This window comes from Apus apus, chromosome 3 (assembly GCF_020740795.1).
Source record: "Apus apus isolate bApuApu2 chromosome 3, bApuApu2.pri.cur, whole genome shotgun sequence".
Taxonomy (NCBI): domain Eukaryota; kingdom Metazoa; phylum Chordata; class Aves; order Apodiformes; family Apodidae; genus Apus; species Apus apus.
The window spans coordinates 80,832,411-80,854,598 of NC_067284.1; the positions used below are offsets into that span (position 1 = coordinate 80,832,411).

The following is a 22,188-nucleotide window of genomic DNA, read 5'->3' on the forward strand; positions in this document are numbered from 1 at the left end:
TGTTGTTTCATAGTAAAACAATGGATCCCAAGAGTCAGTTACTTAGGGGGAAAATACTTATGCACTGAGTGTTTAGAAACCTGATTGGACCTTTTGTTTCAGGAGGCTTTTGTGCTCTTGATTATCAACTGTAATTTAACTTCACTATCCTACATGTATAATATTTCTGCATGTTAACAGTGCATTGTCATTACAGCTGGAAAAGAAGACCAACCTGTGCAGCTCAAGGATTTTGACCCAGACTTGTCTTCTCAGTTTGTTTTTTCACCCCCTCTTTTGAGATCACGGAGAAAAAATGTATCTAGCATTTCACAAATTGTGAAAGAACCAGTAAGTAAATTGTTTCATGTTCTTGATTTTTTTTTTTCTCTGTACCACATTTTCAAACAGCATTTGTGATGCCTTGTCTTTTTTTCTTGAAGGTATATCTAAGAAGAGAGCTTTACATTAATCAGCTAAACAATTTAATATTTTTTTCCTTCATGGAAAGCGTCTACAAAAATAAATTGTGAATCTCACAAGTCAAGAACTAATAAGAATTGCTTTGCCATCAACAAAAGGCACAGAGGCTTTATTTAAACTTACTTAGTATTATCTTTTAGTTCCAGAATTTGAACTTTGAGGATGGTGCAGTAATTTGAGATGTAAGGCTTATTTTTGCAGAGAGGAACTCTACTGATTTTGGAAATAACTGTCATGACTTCTTCATAAAAAGAAACATTCATTTGTATTCTGCAGAAGTGCAAGAACTTAGTAACATTTTTGTTGCCTTAACATAGGAGCTTCCAATTAAAGAAGAGGATGCCCAATCCGAGGAGTCTGTGGGGAAGCAAAATTTGAAGAGAGGTAGAACTGCAAAATCCAAAATGAAGAAAGCGAGCAAGTATGAAATTATTTTTTACAATTATTTGTCTTCCTTTACTGTGGTAGTGATTCAGCTCTTACCCACCTAACTTCCTCATTTGGCTGTGCAGTTCTGCTCTTGACTTCATGAGCCTGTCCAGCTTGTTGGTCTAAAAGGCATCTTTTTCCCTCAGTTAATGGTTTTGTTTTCTAATGGAAACAGAAGAGGGAGGGGATAGAAACGGGCAAGTGGATACTATTTTTTGCAGCAGCTGTGCTCTTAAACATTGTCTTATTCCACCTCATGAAACCACACTCTTACAGTCTTTAGTTCCCCATAAAAGGCACAAGGAAGTCAGACAATGAGTAAAAAAGTAGTTCTTGTTTTTGGACGTATTCTCCAGTTCTTCTGGAAAACTTTCTATGAGCACATCTGCCTCCTAAAATCTCTGGTGGAGGTTCTAAAAGCTTATATGAAGAGGGATTGAGAATACCTGGGACTGTCTGGCAAGGAGTGAAAGCAAAAGGAAGCTTATTTATGTACCTTTTGTGCCTTGATCTTATCTACCAAAAAATCCATAAGTAATTCTTTGGTACTGATTTTGTCATTTCACAGTTTTTTGTCCCTCTCCTAAATACTATGTTGATAATAAAAAATAAATTTGATACTTTTTTTCCCTCTCAGAACCACAGGAAAGGAAGGTTCTTGGTCACCTCCACCAGTGGAAATAAAATTAATCTCCCCTATTGGAAGTCCAATGGATGGAACAAAAAGCAAACAGAAAGAAACCACAGACACAGCAGAGAAGACTCTGCGAAAGAACAAAAAAAGACTCTCTAATTTTCCAAAGCCAGTTGTGCGCCGGAAGATGCTGTAACTGTTTTTTAAGTTTATAATGTACACCACTGTTTGTAAAGTCATCAAAATTGTATGGATTAGTAAAAAGAAAAAAAAAATCATCTAATTTGGAAGAGGTAATTTATATAAATTATTGTAAAATTTCATAAACAAATGGTCTTCAATAAGTAACTCCATATGGAGTGTGATTTCCTCAGTCAATGCAGTTTTCTATTTTATATTAAGACTTCATACATTTATATAATATGTAAATACAGCTTATTTTAGGAATGTTAAATAAAAATGTATACTTCACAATATGCTTACTGTCTGATAGCTTTTTGAGGGAATAATGGGTTGAATGGCCTGTATTGCTCAGAAATTTAATGTTGGTTTGCAAGAGTATTTAGACCCTCAAAAAGTTGGCTTAGAACTCCTATCTATAAAATAAGTAAACATTTAAAACATACTAGTTTAAATTTTATAAATTATGTTTGACCTGGTACAAATGATTGGGTTCATAATACAAACTGGTAATTCCTTACATTCACAGTTGAGCTGTACTGTATTGAAGTCAGAATGTAAACAATTGTATTTTAAGCTGTGCAATATTTTTTTGTATTTGTCTTAAACTTTGGGAAAGCTGCTCTTTCATTCATAAAATAGATCAGAACTCAGATGTTTCATTATTTTTTACAATTTATTGTCAGCAAAAAATTAACTGTATAGAGGGTGTGATGCTTACAATAGCATATCAAATTTTAAGAGATACTACCCACATACTTTGAAATTTGAGCCAAAATTATTTTCATAAAGTTAGTAGGAATGCTACTTTAACTGAAATAATTACTGTCTGTAAACATATTTTGCAATATTTGAAGCCTGCATATTACAGCACTGAAAACTTGATGGTAAAGCTAACAGCATAGCCTGGAAAAGGTACAAAAATGTACAGAAACCATATTTTTAAATAATTCTTTCATTAGTAATCTTGGGTTATGGAGTACATTTCCATATAAAGCTTCAATTTGTAAAAATAAATTCAGAAGCTTATTATTTTAGAAGCAGGCATGGAAGTACTATTTTGATGTGCAGTCTTTTAGACAATGAATTATTTTTATGTATGTTAATTTATATATGGATGCAACATTGAAGACTAAAGAATGGTGGAACCTGACATTAAACTTTTCAATTAGTAAAAACTACTACAGTTACTCTAAGAAATATTTCATTGTTTAATTAATACCTTGTACATAATGGATGACTATTAATAACAGACTGAGCTGTTACAGGAAGTTTCTTCTGGGGCCATAATTTTCCTGTCTCAGAACAGGTCATTGCACTTGTATGCACTTGGATTTTTTTTGATTTTTCTCTTTGGGAGTATTCATGAAAGCTTAAAAAAAACAAAAGCCAGATGTTAACAGGGTGAAAGTGGCAGTTTGAGATCCTTTCAGTCAGGTTAGTAATTACTTACTCTGAATATTTTATACTTGAACATCAATATGTGGTCAAAGAGGGAAGTGGTGAAAAGATCTAGCAATATTTTTTTTAATTTCACACTGTATAGAAATGCAGGGAATAGCTCAGAAAATGGGTTAAAAGATCAGGCTTTCAAAACTGGAAAAGAAAATAGAGGTCCTATCTGAATATACATTTCGTGTGGTTCATGAGAGTGCAACATTCTCAGCTACTTGATCAAATAGAATTGACTGATTAAATGCTAGTGAAGATTGCTTAATAGGATTATTTTTTTCCTGTCAGTTATTCTTGCAGTATATTTTTGGTACGAAGGTCAAGTAGGACAAATGAAATCATATTAGCCAATTTTATTAATAATTTGTAGTCATTTTTAGTTTCTATTTTGTAATCAGCTCAGCTGAATTATCCTTGTTCAACAGAGTTTTGGAGGAAAAAAGAGAACAGCAGTAATAGGAAAAAATTGGCATGCCATTTGATAAATTCCTAAAGGTTTGTAAAAATCTATTTTTTTACTTTAAAGGAGTTTTAATCCAATTTAGTGTTAAAAATGTTTTCCTCATTTTTTTCCAGTTACTTAGATTCAATGCTTAGGTCTGGAGTGCCAACCAGTTTCCCCAGGGAGCAGATTAAAAAGGAGCAAAAGCCATGCATAAGCATCAGCGCAAGGAGTGGGATTTCCCAAATGGAAGCAAAACCAGGCACTGGTCATTTTTTTGTTAGAGCCTGAGAAAAGGAAAAGCAGCTAACTAATAGCGTCAAGATGGCAACTCAAGGATGAGCTTATAATGAAGTGGAGAGAAAGATTTTACTTGGGGCTTTTTTTTTTCAGAGGCTTGTTCCCAGCATGTGGGGTATGGGATGGAAAAGAACATTTCAACAAGGATGAGAGATCCAGTGCACAGGTCGTGCTTAGTGGGACAAGTGGGGAAGGAGCCTGCCTTGCAGAAGATTAAAATGGCTTGACAGTGAGCAGCTGAGCAGCAGAGAGGTCTTAATAGAGAATTGCAGCTGTTTGCGCATGCATATGAGAGGAAGGAGGTATCATATTGGATCCATGCAGAAAAGCTCCTAGTGCATCAAGCAGCCATCCTTGTCAGCAAGATGAGAATTTCCCAGGAGAGGCTTGGTACAGTTCATCACTAAAAGCAGCAATTCTGAAGTTTTTTACATAGGAAATTCAATTGCTTGAGGAGTGTGTGTTTTCCTTCCCCTGAATAAAAGCTGGAATTTACCAGGAATGTTTTGATGCATCTGATCTAACATCAGACAGGTAAAAGCTGAAGCTAAATTGTCTCTGTACCTTTGGGACTATAACCCTAGAAGTTCTGCTGGAAGGCTGACTGCCTTGGGGTAGTAATGTGCCTTTCAGAAAGAAGAATAATACATGCAAGGGCAGAATTTCTTTCCAAGGAATACATAGTAGATGTTGGTGAAGAGAGAATGAATATTAATAAAATGAAGAGTTGTTAGAAGGGAATTTGTCAAGAAAAGAAATGTTGCTGTAGTGTGTTTGCAGATCTTGATTCCTAATTTAAACTATTAGTGGGGGCACTAATATTACTCTTCTTCCTCCTTCCTTACAAATTGATGAAATGGACTCCTTGTACACTGTTTATTTTTCCCTACTGGGGCAAATTACTGTTGTATGGGTCCCTATCAGCTATGGTGTCCTCAGATGCAGTTTGGGTCCCTGCCCTAACCACAGTTCTCTGAGAATACTGAACTGTGGCTTGATTGGCACAGGCCAGGCCCCAGTACAGTGCAAGAAGCTGCTGGTTTTCACTGGGGGAGGCAAGGCATCCTTCTATCTGGTGGCACATCAGTTTGCCAGGGTTGCTTGCCTGCTCAGAGATGAAGTTGCATGAGAGGTGACAGTTACCCTAGAAACCTGCCTAAATCTCAGTTTTGCCCCAGCTACTGCAACAGGAACATATATTTTCTTGAAGCCTCCTCAGGTTGTCTTGATCCCCTAGACCATTCAAAAAATACTTTCATGTCTAATAGCAGAAGGCATGATTATCCAAAGCTATCTGAACAGGCACACAAATGTGCATTTAGAAGTTGTTTGAGACTAAGTGGTCAACTCTGCTTTTTTATTCCACCATTATCCTAATGGATATCCCAGCTATAATGGGGAGAGGAGCCACCACACTGCTGGTCACGGTTATAGCGACCAACCCTACTCTTTGTGCTTTCTCTTCTCTCCTTTTTTAGCAAAAGCTCATTAAGGATGAAAGTCAACATACCTTAAGACAACAGCACAGAGTCAGCAGATCTTTATAATAATGCAGGGGAAAAAAAAAAAAAGACAAAACCAGTCCTTAATCTCCAAGAAACAACAACAAGTTTTTATTTCACTATGGCCACTAAGGCTTTGAAAGGAAGAACACCACAAAGCAACCACAACTATCCAAACAGGCAGGAGGAAGAACCGGTGGGTTTCATCTGCTAAGGCACTTGCTACCCAGGGCCTGCCTGCTTCCAACAGTTGGGGAACAGGAAAAAGGGAGAAGGCTGCAGTTGATTGTGGATACTACAGTGGATTCATTAAGTAGTACCTTCAAATGTAGATGAAAGAGATTCAGCAGAACTCTAGAAATAGTACCTGATAAGTCACTAAATTAACACATTTGTGAATTAAAACTCAATTACCCCTCATGGACTCGCTCACTGTCACAAATAGTATTGTCATTTTTAATTCAGGTTCTCTTCTGTTTCTGCTGCAAACAATAGCACAGTGAAGCTATTTTACAATTAGGCTTTTACAGCCACATCATTTTGACTGGAGTTGGAACCAGGAAAGGTGTTAGTGCATGAAGTTATGTTTTGACTTCAGACTTCAGGCTTGCTAATAACAGAGAACTCAATACCACGTTTGTTGAGGCGATCAATCAGTTTTGTTTTGCAGAAGACAGCTGCTGGAGAATATACACCACCCCTGTTAATGAAAAGCAACAGGGAAAAACATCAGTGGTACAGTAACTGAGTGACAACTTCTTTTGATGTCAAAGATGTGTTTCCCTGCCTAAGAGAGGAAAGGCCACTTTGTCCCTCAGGACAGCATATGAGGAACTTGGCAAGCTGGTCATATTCATCAGTTCAGTTCTGCATCCAGCAAATTCAACAGAAATCATGCAGTTAACTGAGAATACAGACACTGATGCAACAGATGCTGCCAAAGCGTTACTAAAAACCTGGGACTCCATCATGACTACCTTTCAAGCTGGAAGGCAGATAAAGAGTAAGTGGCTTTAAAGCAGTTGTGGTGAAGTAAGTCCCTTGCACAGCCTTTGGGGAAGGCAACACAGAAATGCACAGGACTACGAGACCTGTATTTTCAAAGAGAAACATGCACACAGCAGCTTGAGGGGAGCTCAAGCTGTTCTGCATGGGGAAGTACTTACTGTTTAGGCAGACAAGCTGCATCTTCCAGAAGAGATACAGCTGCTTGAACCATTGCAATCGGCGTAAAAACATAGCCAGGCTCTGACAAAAAATAAAACCCAATGATGTACAGTTTGTTGAACCATGGAATGTAATCTTAACTACAGCATGCTGCAGAATAATCTTTGGCAATGAAATGGCCTTCCCCATTCACAAACAGCTTTTTTACATGGCACTCATCCCAAGTCACTGGTGAAGTCCTTAAGATCTAATCTGGACAACTACTGCTTCAAATACAGGCCTATGACCACACAATAACCATTACTGATCGGCTTCTGGTGACAGAGGGCTCTCCACTACAGCAAGAGCTTTCCCCATTCTGTGCTTCAATTCAGACTCCTGCTGAGAGACTGCTGCATTCAGCTGCATCTCTAGTTAAAGCAGCTATGCTTCATTAACTCCTTTCTGAATATACATTCTTGCTGTCTCCAAACTTTAGTTCAGATGTCATTCCTCTCAAGGGAATGACCTGAGCACAAGCATGCTAAAGCCAGAAATGATACTGGGCCAGACCTATTTAAGTTCTCTCACAGGGAATTGGAAACAAAAAAGTAGCAAGTCCAGGCTCTAACAACTGAAAACTATCTGGAAAGCACCCTCCCTTGAACTGCTCTACTCTGCAAAAATGACAATAGTAGCGGGGCAAACTGGAAGAAAAGAGAATGACAAGAACGTAAATTAACTGGCTATTACAAAAACCAGGTCACAACAAATGGTACTATCCAAGGTAATACACTGTAAAGGCTGTTGAGTCTGACCATGTTGGACATGCTCCTTCAGGGGAAAAGGAACAACAGTGGAACCACGCTATTATTTTAAAGTAGGGAATTTGAGGCAAAAGCAGACAGCTGCTACCAACACACATACCTGGTCCCTTGACTTCCGTGCAGATCTTTACATTTGGTTTGCCATTCTGGGGATCTTGCCCCTCACTGTAACCCTCACCAAAAAAAGTCATTGTAAAAGAAGTTCCATCCATCTGTAGCAGACAAAACAAGCATAGTCACCAAAACAGCAACTCACATCAAGCAAGCACAAGTAGTAAATGTAGGTAACAATTATGCCAAGCACTGTGATCCATCTAACCATGAAAGCAGCTACTCTGAGGTACTGCTTAAAAGGTACAATCTCATCTGAATGTTTAATCACTTCCACTTTGGTGGAACTGTTACTGTTCTGAAGTCCATTACTCTCTCAGTGCTTTCCAGTCCTGAGCTTTTGCTGCTTAGTCTCCCTCTGTCATCACCTTCAACAGATTGAGTGCTGTGAGCCATCCATGTCAATGCATCAGACCCAGCAACATGATTCATTTTTTCCTCATAGAAGTTCCACTGACTTTCATGTCTAACAGCAGAAGGCATGATTATTTAAGCACTCCAAGCTATCAGAACAGGCACACACAATATGCATTTAGAAATTCATGTGAAACTAAGCAGTTACCTCTACATTTGTATTCCACCATTACCATAACACATTTATTCAAGAAGTCTGATGGAAAAAAGCCAGTTACCTGTTTCTGGGTTGGTCCTTTCTTTGTGAAGTATCCAGCAGAGAAAAATTCTGGGTACTATATAAAGGGAGGAGAAACAAGGAAGAAAAGAAAGAAGACAAAAGACCAACAGTAAATCAGAGGGGAAAAAAAAGAACATCTCCAAACAATTCTTTCTTGTTCTGAACACTTACTTTTATCAGAAGTTTTCTTCCAGAGCTAAACTTTGCAAGGAGAAGAAGTAAAATGCCAGCAAACGTCAACTTGATAACAGAGCCAAGACCACCTATGTTCACATAAGCACCATACTGCACCTGAGGCAAGAAACGTATTTTCAGTGAGAACATTTTTATTCAAATGGTTGCATCAATTTATCTGTAAATATACATCAACTCCCAAAGACAACTGGTTGATACAACTGAGGGCTGTTTAAACAGGGCCTTGATCAATTCTCTTAAACAACTCTTTGAATAATGCTTTGCTTTATAATTCATTACAGTGAGACAATGTAAGTCCAGAATGGTGAGGGAGTGAGCACGGTAAACAAGAGTGGAAAACTTCAAACACAGAGCTGTTTTGGTCTCTGTCTGATTTCAGGCTTCTTTCCTGAGATCTTCCTCTCCTCCTCTGTGTGCTTTAGTTTAAGACAAACTGAGGCCTAACTGCAGAATTCTGGAATAGCAACGGCATGCCTCTCTCATTAGTAGCTTCCAAGTATATTTGTAGAGTGCTGTTTCACCTTTATCTCTGGACTGATGCTTGTGATTCTGCACAGCTGTTTGAGACTGTCAGTGCTGGTCTCCACTCAGGAAACCATAGAAAACAAAAACTAAGCCTCTTTTCCACCACCACTTCACAATGCTTTTACTCAGCAGACCAGAGATCCAAGTGTCAAAGAAGTCTCCAACTACAAACGAGCAGCACGTCAGTTCTTTATCAACATGTTTACTACTCTATGCTGACCTGACTATACTTACACAGACTAAAATTATGATGCTTTTAGAAGCTCTACTGATACAACAAAAAAAGCCTCTGCAAAGGAACAGAATTTAATGTATTTATCATTCCCCAAAATCATGAAGCCTACCTTTCAAACACTTCTGTGACTGAAGGCTTGCGTTCCCTACAAATACATGCCCAGAAAGCAGACAGCACAAGAACCCTGCAAGAACTTCTCATAACTATTATGCTGGCAGCAGAAGCAAGCTCTGCAGACAGAGTGTGAAGTAGCCTGAAACAGGCCAGTGCACTCAGAAGAACCTGAACCACATCAGGTCAAACAGCTTCCAAAGACTATCAACAGAGTAAACCTCCTTCTTTACAGAAGCAAAAGCACATTGCAGTTCATTAGTACATATCTAACTAAAGAAATGCTACCACACAGGCTGGACTAAGAACTGTTACTACATAAATGAGAGATTTGTTGAAAATGGTACACAAGACAGCATACAAATATCAGTAACTTACAGGTGTTTCCTTCAACTCTGTGTGCAGATAACGCTGAGACCGTTCCACAACGGAAACATCAGATGGCGTGAATGGAATGGAGTACTTTCTGAATTGCTGATTGTAAAACACAAGTCTGCAAATGGGGAAAAAAAGTCAGAAAACACGCTCACATGTTCACACAGACTAAAGGAAACTGGTTGTAATGGCTCTATCAATACTAGCTTTTCCTCAAGTATTTTTATGACACTCTCTCTTTTCCCTGAAAGCAAACCACTCTAAATTTATTCCTGGCAGAATCCCATGCACTATAACAAGGATGAATTTAATAATCAAGATAATATTCTCCTCACATTATTTTTCCCATTCTACTGATCACTTCTGAAACCAAACTCAAACGTTTGCCTTGTTTCTGCAAGTCTCTTAGAACAAGTTAGCTTTGAGACCGAGGACAGGCAGGACATGTTTTTTCAGTAAACTATATAAACAAATCAGTAAAACTGAAATGATATTAAAGTCTACTAGTAGAGCATCTATGTGCTCTTATTATACTGAAGTCCTAAATGCATCTTTTTAGTATTTAATAATATGTTAACAATCTATATAATAAATATTGGAACTGTTTGGAGACAGCATGTATCACATCTTATCCTTCTTATACCTTTTTTTAAGTTTTGCACCGATTACTGGAACAGGGGCATATCCAATCTTTTTCCGAATTGTCTTCAGGTTGTTTTCATCCGCGAGGAAATAAACAGCTGACTGCCAGGTACCTTCATGAAGAGAAGAACCCTGGCAACATACCATCAAACAGTCAGTGATTCAGCAGCTGCACATTTCATGTATTATTTTAAGGACAACCTTAAAATTATTAAATATATTACACATTATTGCCTTTGTTACATATATGCATTATGATTACATGCATTAAAGTATATTGGAACAACCCATCCCAAGCAAAAAAAAACAACAGCCAAGCACTAGGATTACTGGCACCACACTATGTATCTGTTATAGGTTACTTGTGTAAGAATCCTTCCCACAACTCTGCAAAAAGTGAGTTTTTCCTACCACAGTTTAACACAATCAAGTTTAGGTAGACAGCCCATGCAAATGGACCACACTGAAGCACTTTTGCTTGGGAATAGTTTGTATAAAACATTTCTAAAGAATAAAGTTCTTAAGACTCATCATCGAAGAACTGCCAGCTTCTTCACTGGTCTACTTTAATGTAATGACACTTACTCCAATGTGCAATGGTTACGCTACCACAAATACCTCTGAGTTTCCAAGAACGTACAAACCAACTAACCTCAGGTCCAAAATTCATAGTAAGGAAACTTTCAACGGCAGTTAAGGTACCTTTAAGGAGGAAAAACCATTACTTGGCATATAGAATAGAATAGATGCAGTTGGAATGGATCTACAATGATCAACTAGTCCAGCTGCCAATATACACTCATTAGTCCACAAAGCCTGAGGACACTCTGGTAGACTCAAACAGCAGGCCACTGACATTATTAGTTGAAAAGGCAAAGTCACATCTTCATCCTCAAGTAAGATAAACTGAGTCCAACTCCTATCTTAGTTAGCAAGTGACAAAGTTATTACTTCAACAAAGGTCACAAATAGTATCTTTACTAACTTTTCATTTTCTTTACCTAGCTATTGAGACAGTGTAAATAATGAAAAAAGGAAAAGCATATCAAGAGCTACAAAATCTTTTATTACAACATAAAAAATGCCTTTATTCAAAACAGGTATCAGACATGAAACCATCATCCCATGAGCAAACAGATACTCATTTCCATGCCTCTTCTCACCCTGCAATCAGATCTAGATTGAGTTTTCTTAAATTGGAAGCTGATACACTCCAATGTAAAGCAAAGCCACTTAATAATACACTTTTAATAATATACAAAAGCAAACCATTCAGACACTTCTCTGCCTTTCTAACTGCAAGTCAGACCTGATGAATGAAGTATCCTCATTTGAGGATCAAGTACTATTTGCAAAGAATTAAAGCACATCACATCTTTTCTCAAATATATTTCTCCACTTTCAGCTACTCTCCTGCTGCTCTTAAAGAAAAAGGCATTGTATGGCACTATCTACTTACACTCAGACAACAGTCTCTCAGCACTTGGGGTAGAAAAAGAAAACTTACAAAATCTGATTACCCATTAATTTGCAATCCCTTTCCTGCAGCCCTCCTGTCCCCACTGCCTCTTCTCTACAACACTGTCCTACACTAGAGGCAGTGTGCTGAGGCTTGCCTAGGGATGTCCACACACTGACTGAACAGCCTGCTGCTGACAACTGAAGGTTCTGTTCTCTCACTGAGCAACATGACCCTGAATCCCTCCTCTTCCTTATGACCGATTTTCCTCAATCTAATGAGAATATGATTTAAATTTTTATCTACCAGATTTGGTTGAAACTAGTCAGCTGGTGAAGGCAGGCAGAGAGAGAGACTGAGAGAGTTTCTACACAGGCGTTGCTGCTTTAGGAAACCAGATCAAAGCATCATCTGCATTTCTTTTTCATTATAAGGTCACACTGGACTAAGTCACCTTGCAGCTTGTCTCTGGTGTACAGTACTCCCATATCAGCTGGTATAGAGTCAAAGCCACAGCTTCCAACGACATATACTCCTTTTTCCGCAGCTTTGGCATTGTATTTCAGGTACATTTCTTCCAGAAACTAAAACACAGTCAAAACAAATATTTTAAGCAGAACTCTGGTTTTGGCCACGCCCAATGTTAGCCATCAGCACTGCCCTGTTGTATCACAGCACCCTACACATTTCAAACCACTTACAAGCACCTTTAAGGCAGACACAGGTCATTCCTGCTTTATGGTATAAAAGCGTCACAGCAGTGCAAAGAAAAGTCACCTGGACAAAATTCCTACGTAGAACCACAACCGAAACTTCAAGTGGAATTCAAAACTTCTGGATTTACAGAAAGAACCTGAGAGGCACTTGTCTAAAAGTCCAAAACGTACGTTAGTGTACTTCAAAATAATTAATGCATCTTAAAGCTGTGTATCTGGAGGCAGAATTTGCCGTAACGTTCAGAAGCATTAGCAGAAACATGAAACAGAAACAAATACCCCTTTAACAGATCCATGATATAAGGTATCATTTCTCTGCAGTCACATACCTGAGGCTCTCCACTGATGTCAACGTAGCTTGCACCATTTTCAACACAAGCTTCTACCACAGGCTCTCCAAAGAACCTATACTATAGAAGGAAAGGACACCACACATAACAAAATAATACTCACACACTACAACTCACCCAAGATGCTTTATCTAACATATTTATCTACAATAAGTGTAAACAATTGCATAACAAACTTAATCGCTGGTAATGGAGTTTGCTCCGCACACTGTACTTCTCTCACAAGACCAGCAAGTCCAATTTATATATCTAATCTCATAGTGCTTTTTGCACTCCTCAGCTTATTTTCTGCTGAAACACTCTTCACTTCAGAAGTATTATCAGGACCCAACTTCCAACCCTCGTACTTTGATCCGCTTTGCATGTGCTGGAAATATTGCCACTTAAAGTTTTACTTTTCCAGCTCTATTTTTCAACCGCAACAACACTTAAAACATCATGATCCAACCCAGAACTCCTCCCCACATCACAATCAGTTTCTTACGCTGTCTGTAAAGGACTTCAAAAAACAAACCAGACCCCACTGAATTTTATACAAATTACAGAATGTCCCTGGCTAGAAGAGACCTCCAAGATCATCCAGTCCAGCCCTAGACCTAACAGCGCAAAGCTCACCACTAGACCATGTCCCTAAGCACCAGGTCCACATGCCGTTTCAATGCATCCAGAGATGGTGATTTCAGTGCCTGACAAGCCTTTCAGTGAAGAAATACTTCCTAGTATCTAACCCAAACCTCCCCTGGCACAGCTTGCACCCATTCCCTCTGGTCCTATCACACATTACCAGGGAGAAGAAGCTGTCCCCCACATTGCTCCAGCCTCCATTCAGGTAGTTGTAAAGTGCAACGAGGTCTCCCTCAGCCTCCTCTTCTCCAGATCAACCAACCCCGGCTCCCTCAGCCGCTCCTCATAGGGCTTATGCTCTAGGCCCTTCACAAGCCTCGCTGCCCTTTTCAGGACACACTCCAGCGCTTCTATGTCTTTCTTATAACGAGGAGCGAGAACTGAACACAATATTCAAGATACGGCCTAACCAGCGCTCGATACAGGGGGATGGTCACCTCCTTATTCCTGCACGCCACAGTGCTCCTAATACAAGCCAGGGTGGCCTTGGCTTTCTTACCCACCTGCGCGCAATGCCGGCTCCTATCTAGTCGACTCACGATGTCAATGACACCAGCAGAGATGGGGAAACCTTTAGGCGACTGCAGTACACAATCGCTCTTTCGGGTCCGTTTCAAAAAGCTGCACTTCACCTGGACGCCTCCCGAAATGCCGGGGCCCAGCGGCGGGCTCCCCGGTCGCCGGCGCAGCTCCCGCTGCCCCGAGCATCAGGGAGCCCGGCCGCAGCAGACGCGGGAGCAGAGGCCGCCGCGGGCTGTGCCGGCAGCCGCGCCCAGCGGACGCCGCGGGAGCACCGCCCGGATCCCCGCACTCACCGGGCCCACGCAGCTGAGCACCAGCCGGGTCTGCCTCGCCATGGCGGCCAGCGAGGCCGCGTCGCCCACATCGCAGAGCAGCACGCCGACCTCCGCCCCGAGCGCCGCCTTCCCTGCGCACCGGAGAGCGCCGTCACGACGCGGCCCGCCGCGCGCTGCCCTCCCGCGCCGAGCCACCTCCGCCCCGCGCAGCCCGGCCCCGGGAGCCGAGCCTGGCCCCGCCGCTCGGCCCTCCCCTCACACGCGCCCGGGAGCGGCTCCCCGTGGATGGCCCCGCACGACGGCGCCGCGCCGCCCGGCCCGCAAGCGCCGCCCGTACCCAGCCTGTCGGCCGCCCGCTCCAGCACCGCCTGCAGCTTCTCCCGGCTCCGTCCGGCCACGGCCCAGCGCAGGGGGCCGCGCAGGGCCCCGCTGGCTGCCGCCCGCGCCACCTCCTCCACCACGAACTGGCCGGTGAAGCCCGAGGCCCCAAACACCACCAGCTCGTAGGGCCGCTCGGGCTCCCCCACCCCGCCGCTGCCGCCAGCTGCCATCGCTCCCGCAGCCGCCGCAGCCCCCGCACTGCCGGCCCGCGCCAGGCAGCGCCCGGTACCACTCGGGCCCGCCCCGCCCCGGGCCCGCCCCGCGCCGGCGGGGGCGGTGCGCGAGGCTGGCGCGCGGGGCGGCCGTTGCGGCCGTTTGTGGGCGCTGTGGGCGCGGGGCCTGCGGAGCCTGCGGAGCCGCGGCGGGGGCGCAGCCCTCGGGCAGCTCCTCGGCCGCTGCTGCTGCCCCCGCCAGGGACAGCGGCGGCGCGGCCCCTGTGGGGAGGAGGAACCTTTGCTCTCAGTCCAGCAGCTAGGAGGGAGGGGCAGGCGCTCTCTCTCAGGGCCGCAAGCGGGTTTTGACATACCGTGAGCCCGTACGGGCGTGCCCGGACTCGGAAAAGAGCCTTTGGAGCCCAGCAGTTGGAGCAACAGCGTTTGTGGAGAGAAGCCGGCCTTGTCGGCCCCACAGCAGCTCCTGATGAGCATGGCTCGTTACTGTAAGTTATTGCCATAAGCATCTCAGCCCAGGTAGCGTAGGTGAACGGAGGCCTCTGCTGCTAGAAAAGAAACCTGAATTACCTAGGAGTAAAATCAAAGACTCTTTCCCCTACAACTACAGCAAGTATTCATGTTTCCCTGAACGACACAAAATTGGAAGGTCCCATTGCGGTGGGGAGAAGCAGTGACTGACTGCGAAGCCGCGGTGGTAAGGAGAGTTCACGAGCACACGACTCAGGGAGGCATGGTCGTGTTTTCTTTGCTGTTCCCTGCTCACCTGGATTCCGGAGATTCACGGGAAGCGACCTTTTCAATCTTGCTCACTGACCCTTTCTGCCACGGAGCATCTGCCCTGTCTGAACTGTTCCAGACAGATACCTGTCTAACCTGCTTTAAAACCCCCCGTGACAGACGCTTTCACTCTGTTGCCCAGGCAGTCTCCTCTTTTTGCACTTAGTTATACATACGGTTGGAGGTGAGAAGCTAGATCGCTACGTACTGTAGTTTCAGCCCTGCGCTATTTCTCCTGTTTCTAGAGGACAACCATGAAAGGTTTTATCCCTGAGGAGTATGTAAGAAGAGATGCTGCACATCTGGAAGTGTCCATGCATCTCCTCCGTCTTCCCTGGATTGAAAAGCACTAATTCTTCTGGTCTTTCCTCCTAGGCCACTTCATACATACTTCTTCCCTATTCTCCTCTGAACTCTCTCCAGCTTGCTGATCTGATCTGTGCAGCAACCCTGCAAAACCAGTTTCTTGTGTTTGAGCTCACTGAACATCTTACTAGTCAAGCCCGTTTCTTACTACCTTACTGTCCTTCCTATATGCTGGGATAATTTCCAGCTGTGCTCATAACACTGTTAAACTCCTCTGAGCTGCTTTCCTTTTATGCTCGATTTTTCTCTTCTGCCACCAGTTCTCAAAGTCAAGTCTGTTTTCTTTGAGGCCACTGCCTTTGGTCTTCCACTCTCCCTTCTCCTTTGCAAGAGCTTTGAAAAAGCATTGCAGCAGTAAGCAATAGATAGTTTTTCCCCAATTTGAAATGAAGAAAAACTGTTCTTTCTTCAGATGTTGCATTCATTTAAATTTTAAATTTTTAAAAATTTTTCAGGGACGGGAGACTGTAAGGAGCCTGCAAATAGCAGAGGAGTTCTGATACAGCTAGCAGGGCTGGCTGGGATCCTCAGCTCGTGTTTTTCACCACTCTGGTCCAGAAGCTTGCCTCTCTTGCCTTCTCTCCCTCTTCCATATTATCCCATTTTCACACCCACTCTCCTGTCAGTCCCAGAAGACACGGCACTTTATACACTTATGACTCTGACTCAACCAATTGTCAATAATTGGGACTGCACGAGCTGCTCTGAGCCATATCTAATTGGATAAGACCCGCAATGTTTTCTTGGGCAGTGTCTTGGCAAGCCCAAGCTTATGTGCAGTGCTGAGAACCCTGTCTTCTCTCTGACTGAAACTTTGCACCAACTTGGGCAGACTTACCCTGCTTAGCAATCCACAACTCAAGATTTCATCTACTTTTCCAATGTCAGCTGTGTTTCTTTAAAACACACTTGCTGGAGCAAGGTGACTCTTGTAAATTGCAGCAAGAAATCAGGCTTTCAGAGCTGCAGAGGGACACCTGAAAACCAACTAGAGTGGCATCAAAACTCACGGCAAACCTGTTTGATTTGGTGTTCTTTTTTTAATGTTGCTTACATAAAATATCGTTATGGTATGTTTAGTTTACACATTAATCAGTTTAAGGGTCAACAGAAACTGAGGGATCAAAGTTCAGGAGAGGTTGTCTCGGTGATTATTGGGGAAGGGATTCAAAGGTACTATGGTCTTATTAAATGCACACTCCCAGGGAGAGGTGTAAAATCAATGGAGTGAAAGGGTAGGAGTTGAGCCCGGTAGGAAAGTTAGAGTGTGTGTGGGTGTGTATTTACCCTCCTTCCGTAGCGCGTGGTTCACGGGATGCGGCCGGCAGGCTCGGCAGGAGATCCGGGGGGGCCCCGGCTTCCCGGTAACCGGGGCGACCACTCCCAGCAGCAGCAGCTGCGGCAAGCACGGCACTAGTCTCGAAGCAGGTGGCAAACGCAGGTTGGGCAAGCTCCTACTTTGGTCCGGTTTAGTTTAGGCTGGGCAGGCAGCAATCCCTCGGGAGCAGGCAGGGTCCCCGGGGAGCGGGCACAGGCGGCCCCCACCCGCCCTTTCCTCTTCTTCGGGCAGCGGTCTGGGGTAGCCCCCCCTTCTCTCTGGGCTCCTCCGGACAGTGAGGCTGGCGTTCCAGGCAGGTTCATGTGCTGCAGCAGAGTCTCGTCCCGGTTAGGGGACCGGCCTGCAGATCTTGCCCTCTTTTATAGATCAGAAATCACTGTTTGAGAAAGTACCACTGTTCACATTAGCCAGTTAGCACTGGCCAGGTGCGTACTCTGTCAGAGGCAGGCTTTAACCTATTGTCCATTTTTTTGCCAGTTATCATAACCCTTATGCTGTTTTCTTGCTGTGGACTTACCTGGTAGAGCAAGAGGCCTGTTCCAGTCTGTCCTTGGCTAAATCACCAAAAAAACGCCACTCTTGTTTTGCTGCCTTGAAAGGCATTTTGTTTAGTCTTATGTGGGGAGAGAGAAGATGGACCGTTCCCCACAGCTGCTTGCATAAAATATCATTATGGTAGCTCCAACTCTTTCTTTTTTTCTTTTCTTGAAAAAGACCTGTGGTTGGCAAGTGGAAGAGTTCTGTTTGCACACATCTCCAGTTTCCCTCCAGCTCACTGGGTTAAAAAGAACAAAACCCAAAGTCTCTAAGCCAGTTTACATTCCTGCATGTGAAACTAACATGCAGACTGGCAGGTTTCAAAATGGCAACATCAAGGCAATGTCAAGGCTCTGACTTTAAATGGAAGGCTTAGAGCAATCTCGACTAAAGGCAAAAGTTAAACTGTCTCCCTAGTTAGTGTCGCCAACACAGGATTGCAAAAATTATTCTATGGGAAAGCAGTAGGATGATTTACAGTTTTTCCTTGTCCAAGGATGATGCCATGATGAAGCACTCATGATGTCATGATGAGGTTGACAGTGTCTGGATTAGGTTAAGTGCCAATAAAGCTGATATCACTGTGGGAGTCTGCTACAGACCTCCCAACCAAAGCCGTGAGGTGGCTGAAGCTATCTATAAGCAGTTGGGAGAAGTCTCCCAGTCACTTGCTGTTGTTCTTGTGCGGGACTTCAACCTCCCAGACATCTGCTGGGAATACAACACAGGAGAGAGGGAGCATTCCAAGAAGTTCCTGGAATGTGTGGAAGATAACTTCCTCACACAGCTGATAAGTGAGCCGACCAGGGAGGGTGCCCTCCTGGACGTGCTTCTTGGTGAACAGGGGAAATCTTGTGGGGGAAGTAGAAGCTGGAGGCTGTCTAGGGCACAGTGATCATGAGATGATTGAGTTTTTGATCTTTGGAGGAACAAGGAGAAGGGTTAGTAAAACTGCCACCTTGGGAGTTCCAGAGGGCAAACTTTGACCTGCTCAGAAGACTGACTGACAAAGTCCCTTGGGAGGTTGCCTTGAAGGATAAAGGAGTCCAGGAAGGCTGGACATACTTCAAGAAAGAAGTTTTAAAGGCACAGGAGCAGACTGTCCCTGTGTGCTGAAAAAACAGTTAGTGGGGTAGGAGACCAGTCTGGATAAATAGGGACCTTTGGCTGGACCTTAGGAACAAAAGGAGAGTCTATGACCTTTGGAAGAGGGGACAGGTCACTCATGAAGTCCATAAAGATGAAGTGAACCTATGCAGGGTGAAAATTAGGAGAGCCAAAGCGCAGCTAGAGCTCGAAGTAGCTACAGCTGCTAGGGATAATAAAAAAATGTTTCTATAAGTTCATTAACAGCAAAAGGAGGATTAGGGAAAATCTCCATCCTTTATTGGATGCAAAGGGAATCTTAGTAACAAAGGATGAGGAAAAGGCTGAGGTGCTCAACACCTGCTTTGCCTCAGTCTTCAGCAGTGGAACTAGCTGCTCCATGGATATACAGCCACACGAGCTAGGAGACAGGGAGGGGATGCAGAATGAGGTCATCACAATTAAAGAGGAAGTGGTCAGAGACCTGCTACACCACTTAGACGCACACAAGTCTATGGGACCAGATGGACTACATCCAAGGGTGCTGAAAGAGTTGGCAGATGTGATCACGAGGCCACTTTCCATTATTTACCTGAAGTCCTGGCTAACTGGGAGGTCCCAATGGACTGGAGGGTAGTAAATGTAACACCCATCTATAAGAAATGCAAAAAGGAGGATCCGGGGAACTATAGACCTGTCAGTCTGACCAGGGAAGGTCATGGAGCAGATCATCTTGAGTGTTATTAGAAGACATATAGAGGATAACCAGGCGATCAGGTCCAGCCAGCACGGGTTTATGAAAGGCACGTCCTGCCTGACAAACCTGATCTCCTTTATAACCTGATGACCCGACTATTGGACGAGGGAAAGGCTGTGGATATTGCCTATCTGGACCTCCAAAAAGCATTTGACATGGTTCCCCATAGAACTCTCATAAAAAAACTGGCTGCTCATGGCCCAGATGAGCACACAATCTGTTGGATCAAGCACTGGCTGGACCGTCAGGCCCAAAGAGTGGTGGTCAGTGGAATCAAGTCCAGCTGGCAGCCAGTCACAAGTGGTGTTCCTCAGGGCTCAGTGTTGGGACCGTTTCTGTTTAACATCTTTATTGATGATCATGATAAGGACATAGAGTGTATTATCAGTACGTTTGCTTATGACACCAAGCTAGGTGGGAGTGTTGATCTGCACGAGAAGAGGGAGGCTCTGCAGAGACACCTGGATAGATTAGATCATTGGGCTAATGTTAATGGTAGGGGCTTCAACAAGAGCAAGTGCCGGGTCGTGCCCTTCGGCCACAACAACCCCAGGCAATGCTACAGGCTTGGGGAAGTGTGGCTGGAAACCTGTCTGGCAGAAAAGGACCTGGGGGTTCTAATTGACAAGGGGCTGAATATGAGCCAGCAATGTGCCCAGGTGGCCAAGAAAGCCAATGGCATCCTGGCTGGTATTAGAAATAGTGTGACCAGCAGAAGTAGAGAGGTGATTGTCCCCCTGTCCTCAGCACTGGTGAGGCCACACCTGGTGTATTGTGTACAGTTTTGGGCACCTCAATTCAAGAGAGATATCAAGGTGCTGGAGCAAGTACAGAGGAGGGCAACAAAGCTGGTGAAGGGCCTAGAGAAAAAAATCTGATGAAGAATGCTTGAAGGAGCTGCGAATGTTAAGTTTGAGAAAGAGAAGGCTGAGGGGAGACCTCATCAGTCTCTACAACTACCTGAAAGGTCATTATAGAGAGGTTGGTGCTGGTCTCTTTTCACAGGTAACTAGCGACAGAACAAGAGGGAATGGCTTCAACCTGCAACAGGGGACGTTTAGACTGGACATTAGGAAAAATTTTTCACAGAAGGAGTGGTTACACACTGGAATAGGCTGCCCAGGAAGGTGGTTGAGTCACCATCCCTGGATGTGTTTAAGGGTCATTTGGATGTGGTGTTGGTGGATATGGTTTAGGGGAGAACTTTGTACAGTAGGGATGATGGTTGGACTCTGTGATCCCAAGGGTATTTTCCAACCTGAATAGTTCTATGATTTTATTAACAGGAAGACAAGAAATGCCTGATCTGCTGCCAAGTGCAGTTCTGCAAAGGAGGTTCCCACCAGAATCAGCTTTAGAAGCTCACAAAAAAAGGTACTATTGTTTCTTTTTAAATCTTGTTTTTCAGATTTGAAGGTGCATATTTTTTCCAGGTGTATCTGCTTACAGATACTTAAAGATTTCAGTAGTTCATTTAAAGCCTTGATCAGTGAGACTGCCTCAGCAGTTACTAGAGGCCCTGCCAATTTCTGTGGGACAGAGAAACACAGAAGTGCATGTGTGCACACGCACTCAAGCTTTATCATTTTTAATTCCTTAAACAAAAAGGGGCATGCCTCCCCTTACTAGCTTCTGTTGCAAATTCTCTGCAACCGAAAGATCAGTGTACTTTTCATAATGCAGGCTACGTAGTTGCCTGCACAGAAGCTGCAAGTTAATCAAGGGCAGATTTGCCGTCAAGACACCGGACAAGTAACAGGGTGAGGTACAGTAGCGCTTTGCTAGGCTCAGCAGCTGTGTCTGAGCTCCCTCTAGTGAGTTGTGTCGGTTTTATGCGCTCGAAGATCACTGCCAGCTACCGTGTGCCTATTGATTGAAGAGCTAAGTTTAAACTCAGATACTTTAAAAAGAAGCAGGCAAAGGTTCTTTTTACCTCTCTTGTAACAGTTCACATTAATTCTGCTAAGTTATTTTCGGAATTTTCCTGGAAAGTACAAAAGAATAAATGGAGTGTTAATGGTGTTAGAGGCAAACTGAAACTAGACTGTTTCCCAAACACTTGCAAAACAAAAGCAGCAGGCTTGTCTAACTTCCTACTGCAGGTAACAGAAATATTTTCTCAAACACAGAAGGACTTTTGCCATCATGAATGTGAAACAACTGACAGAAATAAGGCTGGCATATTGATCTTGATAGCTCGTGGAATAAGCAGATGGGTGAATCAATAACTTTTTTAAGAATTCAGACTGCTTGATTTTCTACATGATGTATGATTTCCAAAACATGGCCACCGCAAGCATCAAAAGGAGATTGTACAATTAATTCAAGTGTGAGAGTTTGGGGTCCTCCTCCAATAACATTCCCTTTCCAAACTTTAAAAACATCCAAGATTGTTCAGTTTTTAAAGTAAAGAACTAAAACCAACATTAAAAAAAAACAACTAAACAAACCCTCTCATGGAACACATGGCTTGAGACATGTACATTCATCCTCATGGCATTTCTCTGTCTGACAGTTTATTTCCTTCAGGAATGGGAGGGACATTTTTGTGTGCAATAAGCTTAAGCTACAGAGGCTATGAAGTATTGCCCCAGCTCCTTCATGCAGGCCCACACATCTGCCCA

At 43.4% G+C, this 22,188-nt stretch overlaps 2 protein-coding genes and 1 long non-coding RNA gene across 5 annotated transcripts in view; 2 read left to right on the top strand and 1 right to left on the bottom strand.

Annotated features, from left to right (window-relative positions):
- Nucleotides 1-2,001, top strand: part of AHCTF1 (AT-hook containing transcription factor 1) — a 45,394-nt gene extending 43,393 nt beyond the window's left edge. For both annotated transcript variants that reach the window (XM_051614022.1, XM_051614021.1), the window contains exons 34-36: nucleotides 197-330; nucleotides 780-883; nucleotides 1,529-2,001. In XM_051614022.1, the coding sequence (XP_051469982.1) occupies nucleotides 197-330; nucleotides 780-883; nucleotides 1,529-1,721 (431 nt within the window). In that variant the 3' untranslated portion in view covers nucleotides 1,722-2,001. The remainder of the gene's footprint in view (nucleotides 1-196; nucleotides 331-779; nucleotides 884-1,528) is intronic.
- A 3,489-nt stretch (nucleotides 2,002-5,490) lies between these two features.
- Nucleotides 5,491-15,053, bottom strand: LOC127382427 (saccharopine dehydrogenase-like oxidoreductase). 2 transcript variants are annotated; one of them, XM_051614030.1, is made up of 12 exons: nucleotides 14,486-15,053; nucleotides 14,167-14,279; nucleotides 12,707-12,787; nucleotides 12,116-12,245; nucleotides 10,855-10,904; nucleotides 10,204-10,334; nucleotides 9,564-9,678; nucleotides 8,291-8,410; nucleotides 8,118-8,174; nucleotides 7,475-7,586; nucleotides 6,568-6,649; nucleotides 5,491-6,101 (listed from the first exon to the last, which is right to left on the bottom strand). In XM_051614030.1, the coding sequence occupies exons 1-12, from the start codon at nucleotides 15,051-15,053 to the stop codon at nucleotides 5,996-5,998; spliced, it is 1,665 nt and encodes a 554-aa protein (XP_051469990.1). In that variant the 3' UTR covers nucleotides 5,491-5,995. The 2 variants fall into 2 exon arrangements, with proteins under 2 accessions (XP_051469990.1, XP_051469991.1); XM_051614031.1 differs by lacking the exons at nucleotides 14,167-14,279; nucleotides 14,486-15,053 and adding an exon at nucleotides 13,855-14,055.
- Nucleotides 15,054-15,055: 2 nt separating this feature from the next.
- The window catches only part of LOC127382430 (uncharacterized), a 48,489-nt gene continuing 41,356 nt past the window's right edge, over nucleotides 15,056-22,188 (top strand). The window contains exon 1 of the long non-coding RNA XR_007888950.1: nucleotides 15,056-15,187. This is a non-coding gene — a long non-coding RNA (uncharacterized LOC127382430). The remainder of the gene's footprint in view (nucleotides 15,188-22,188) is intronic.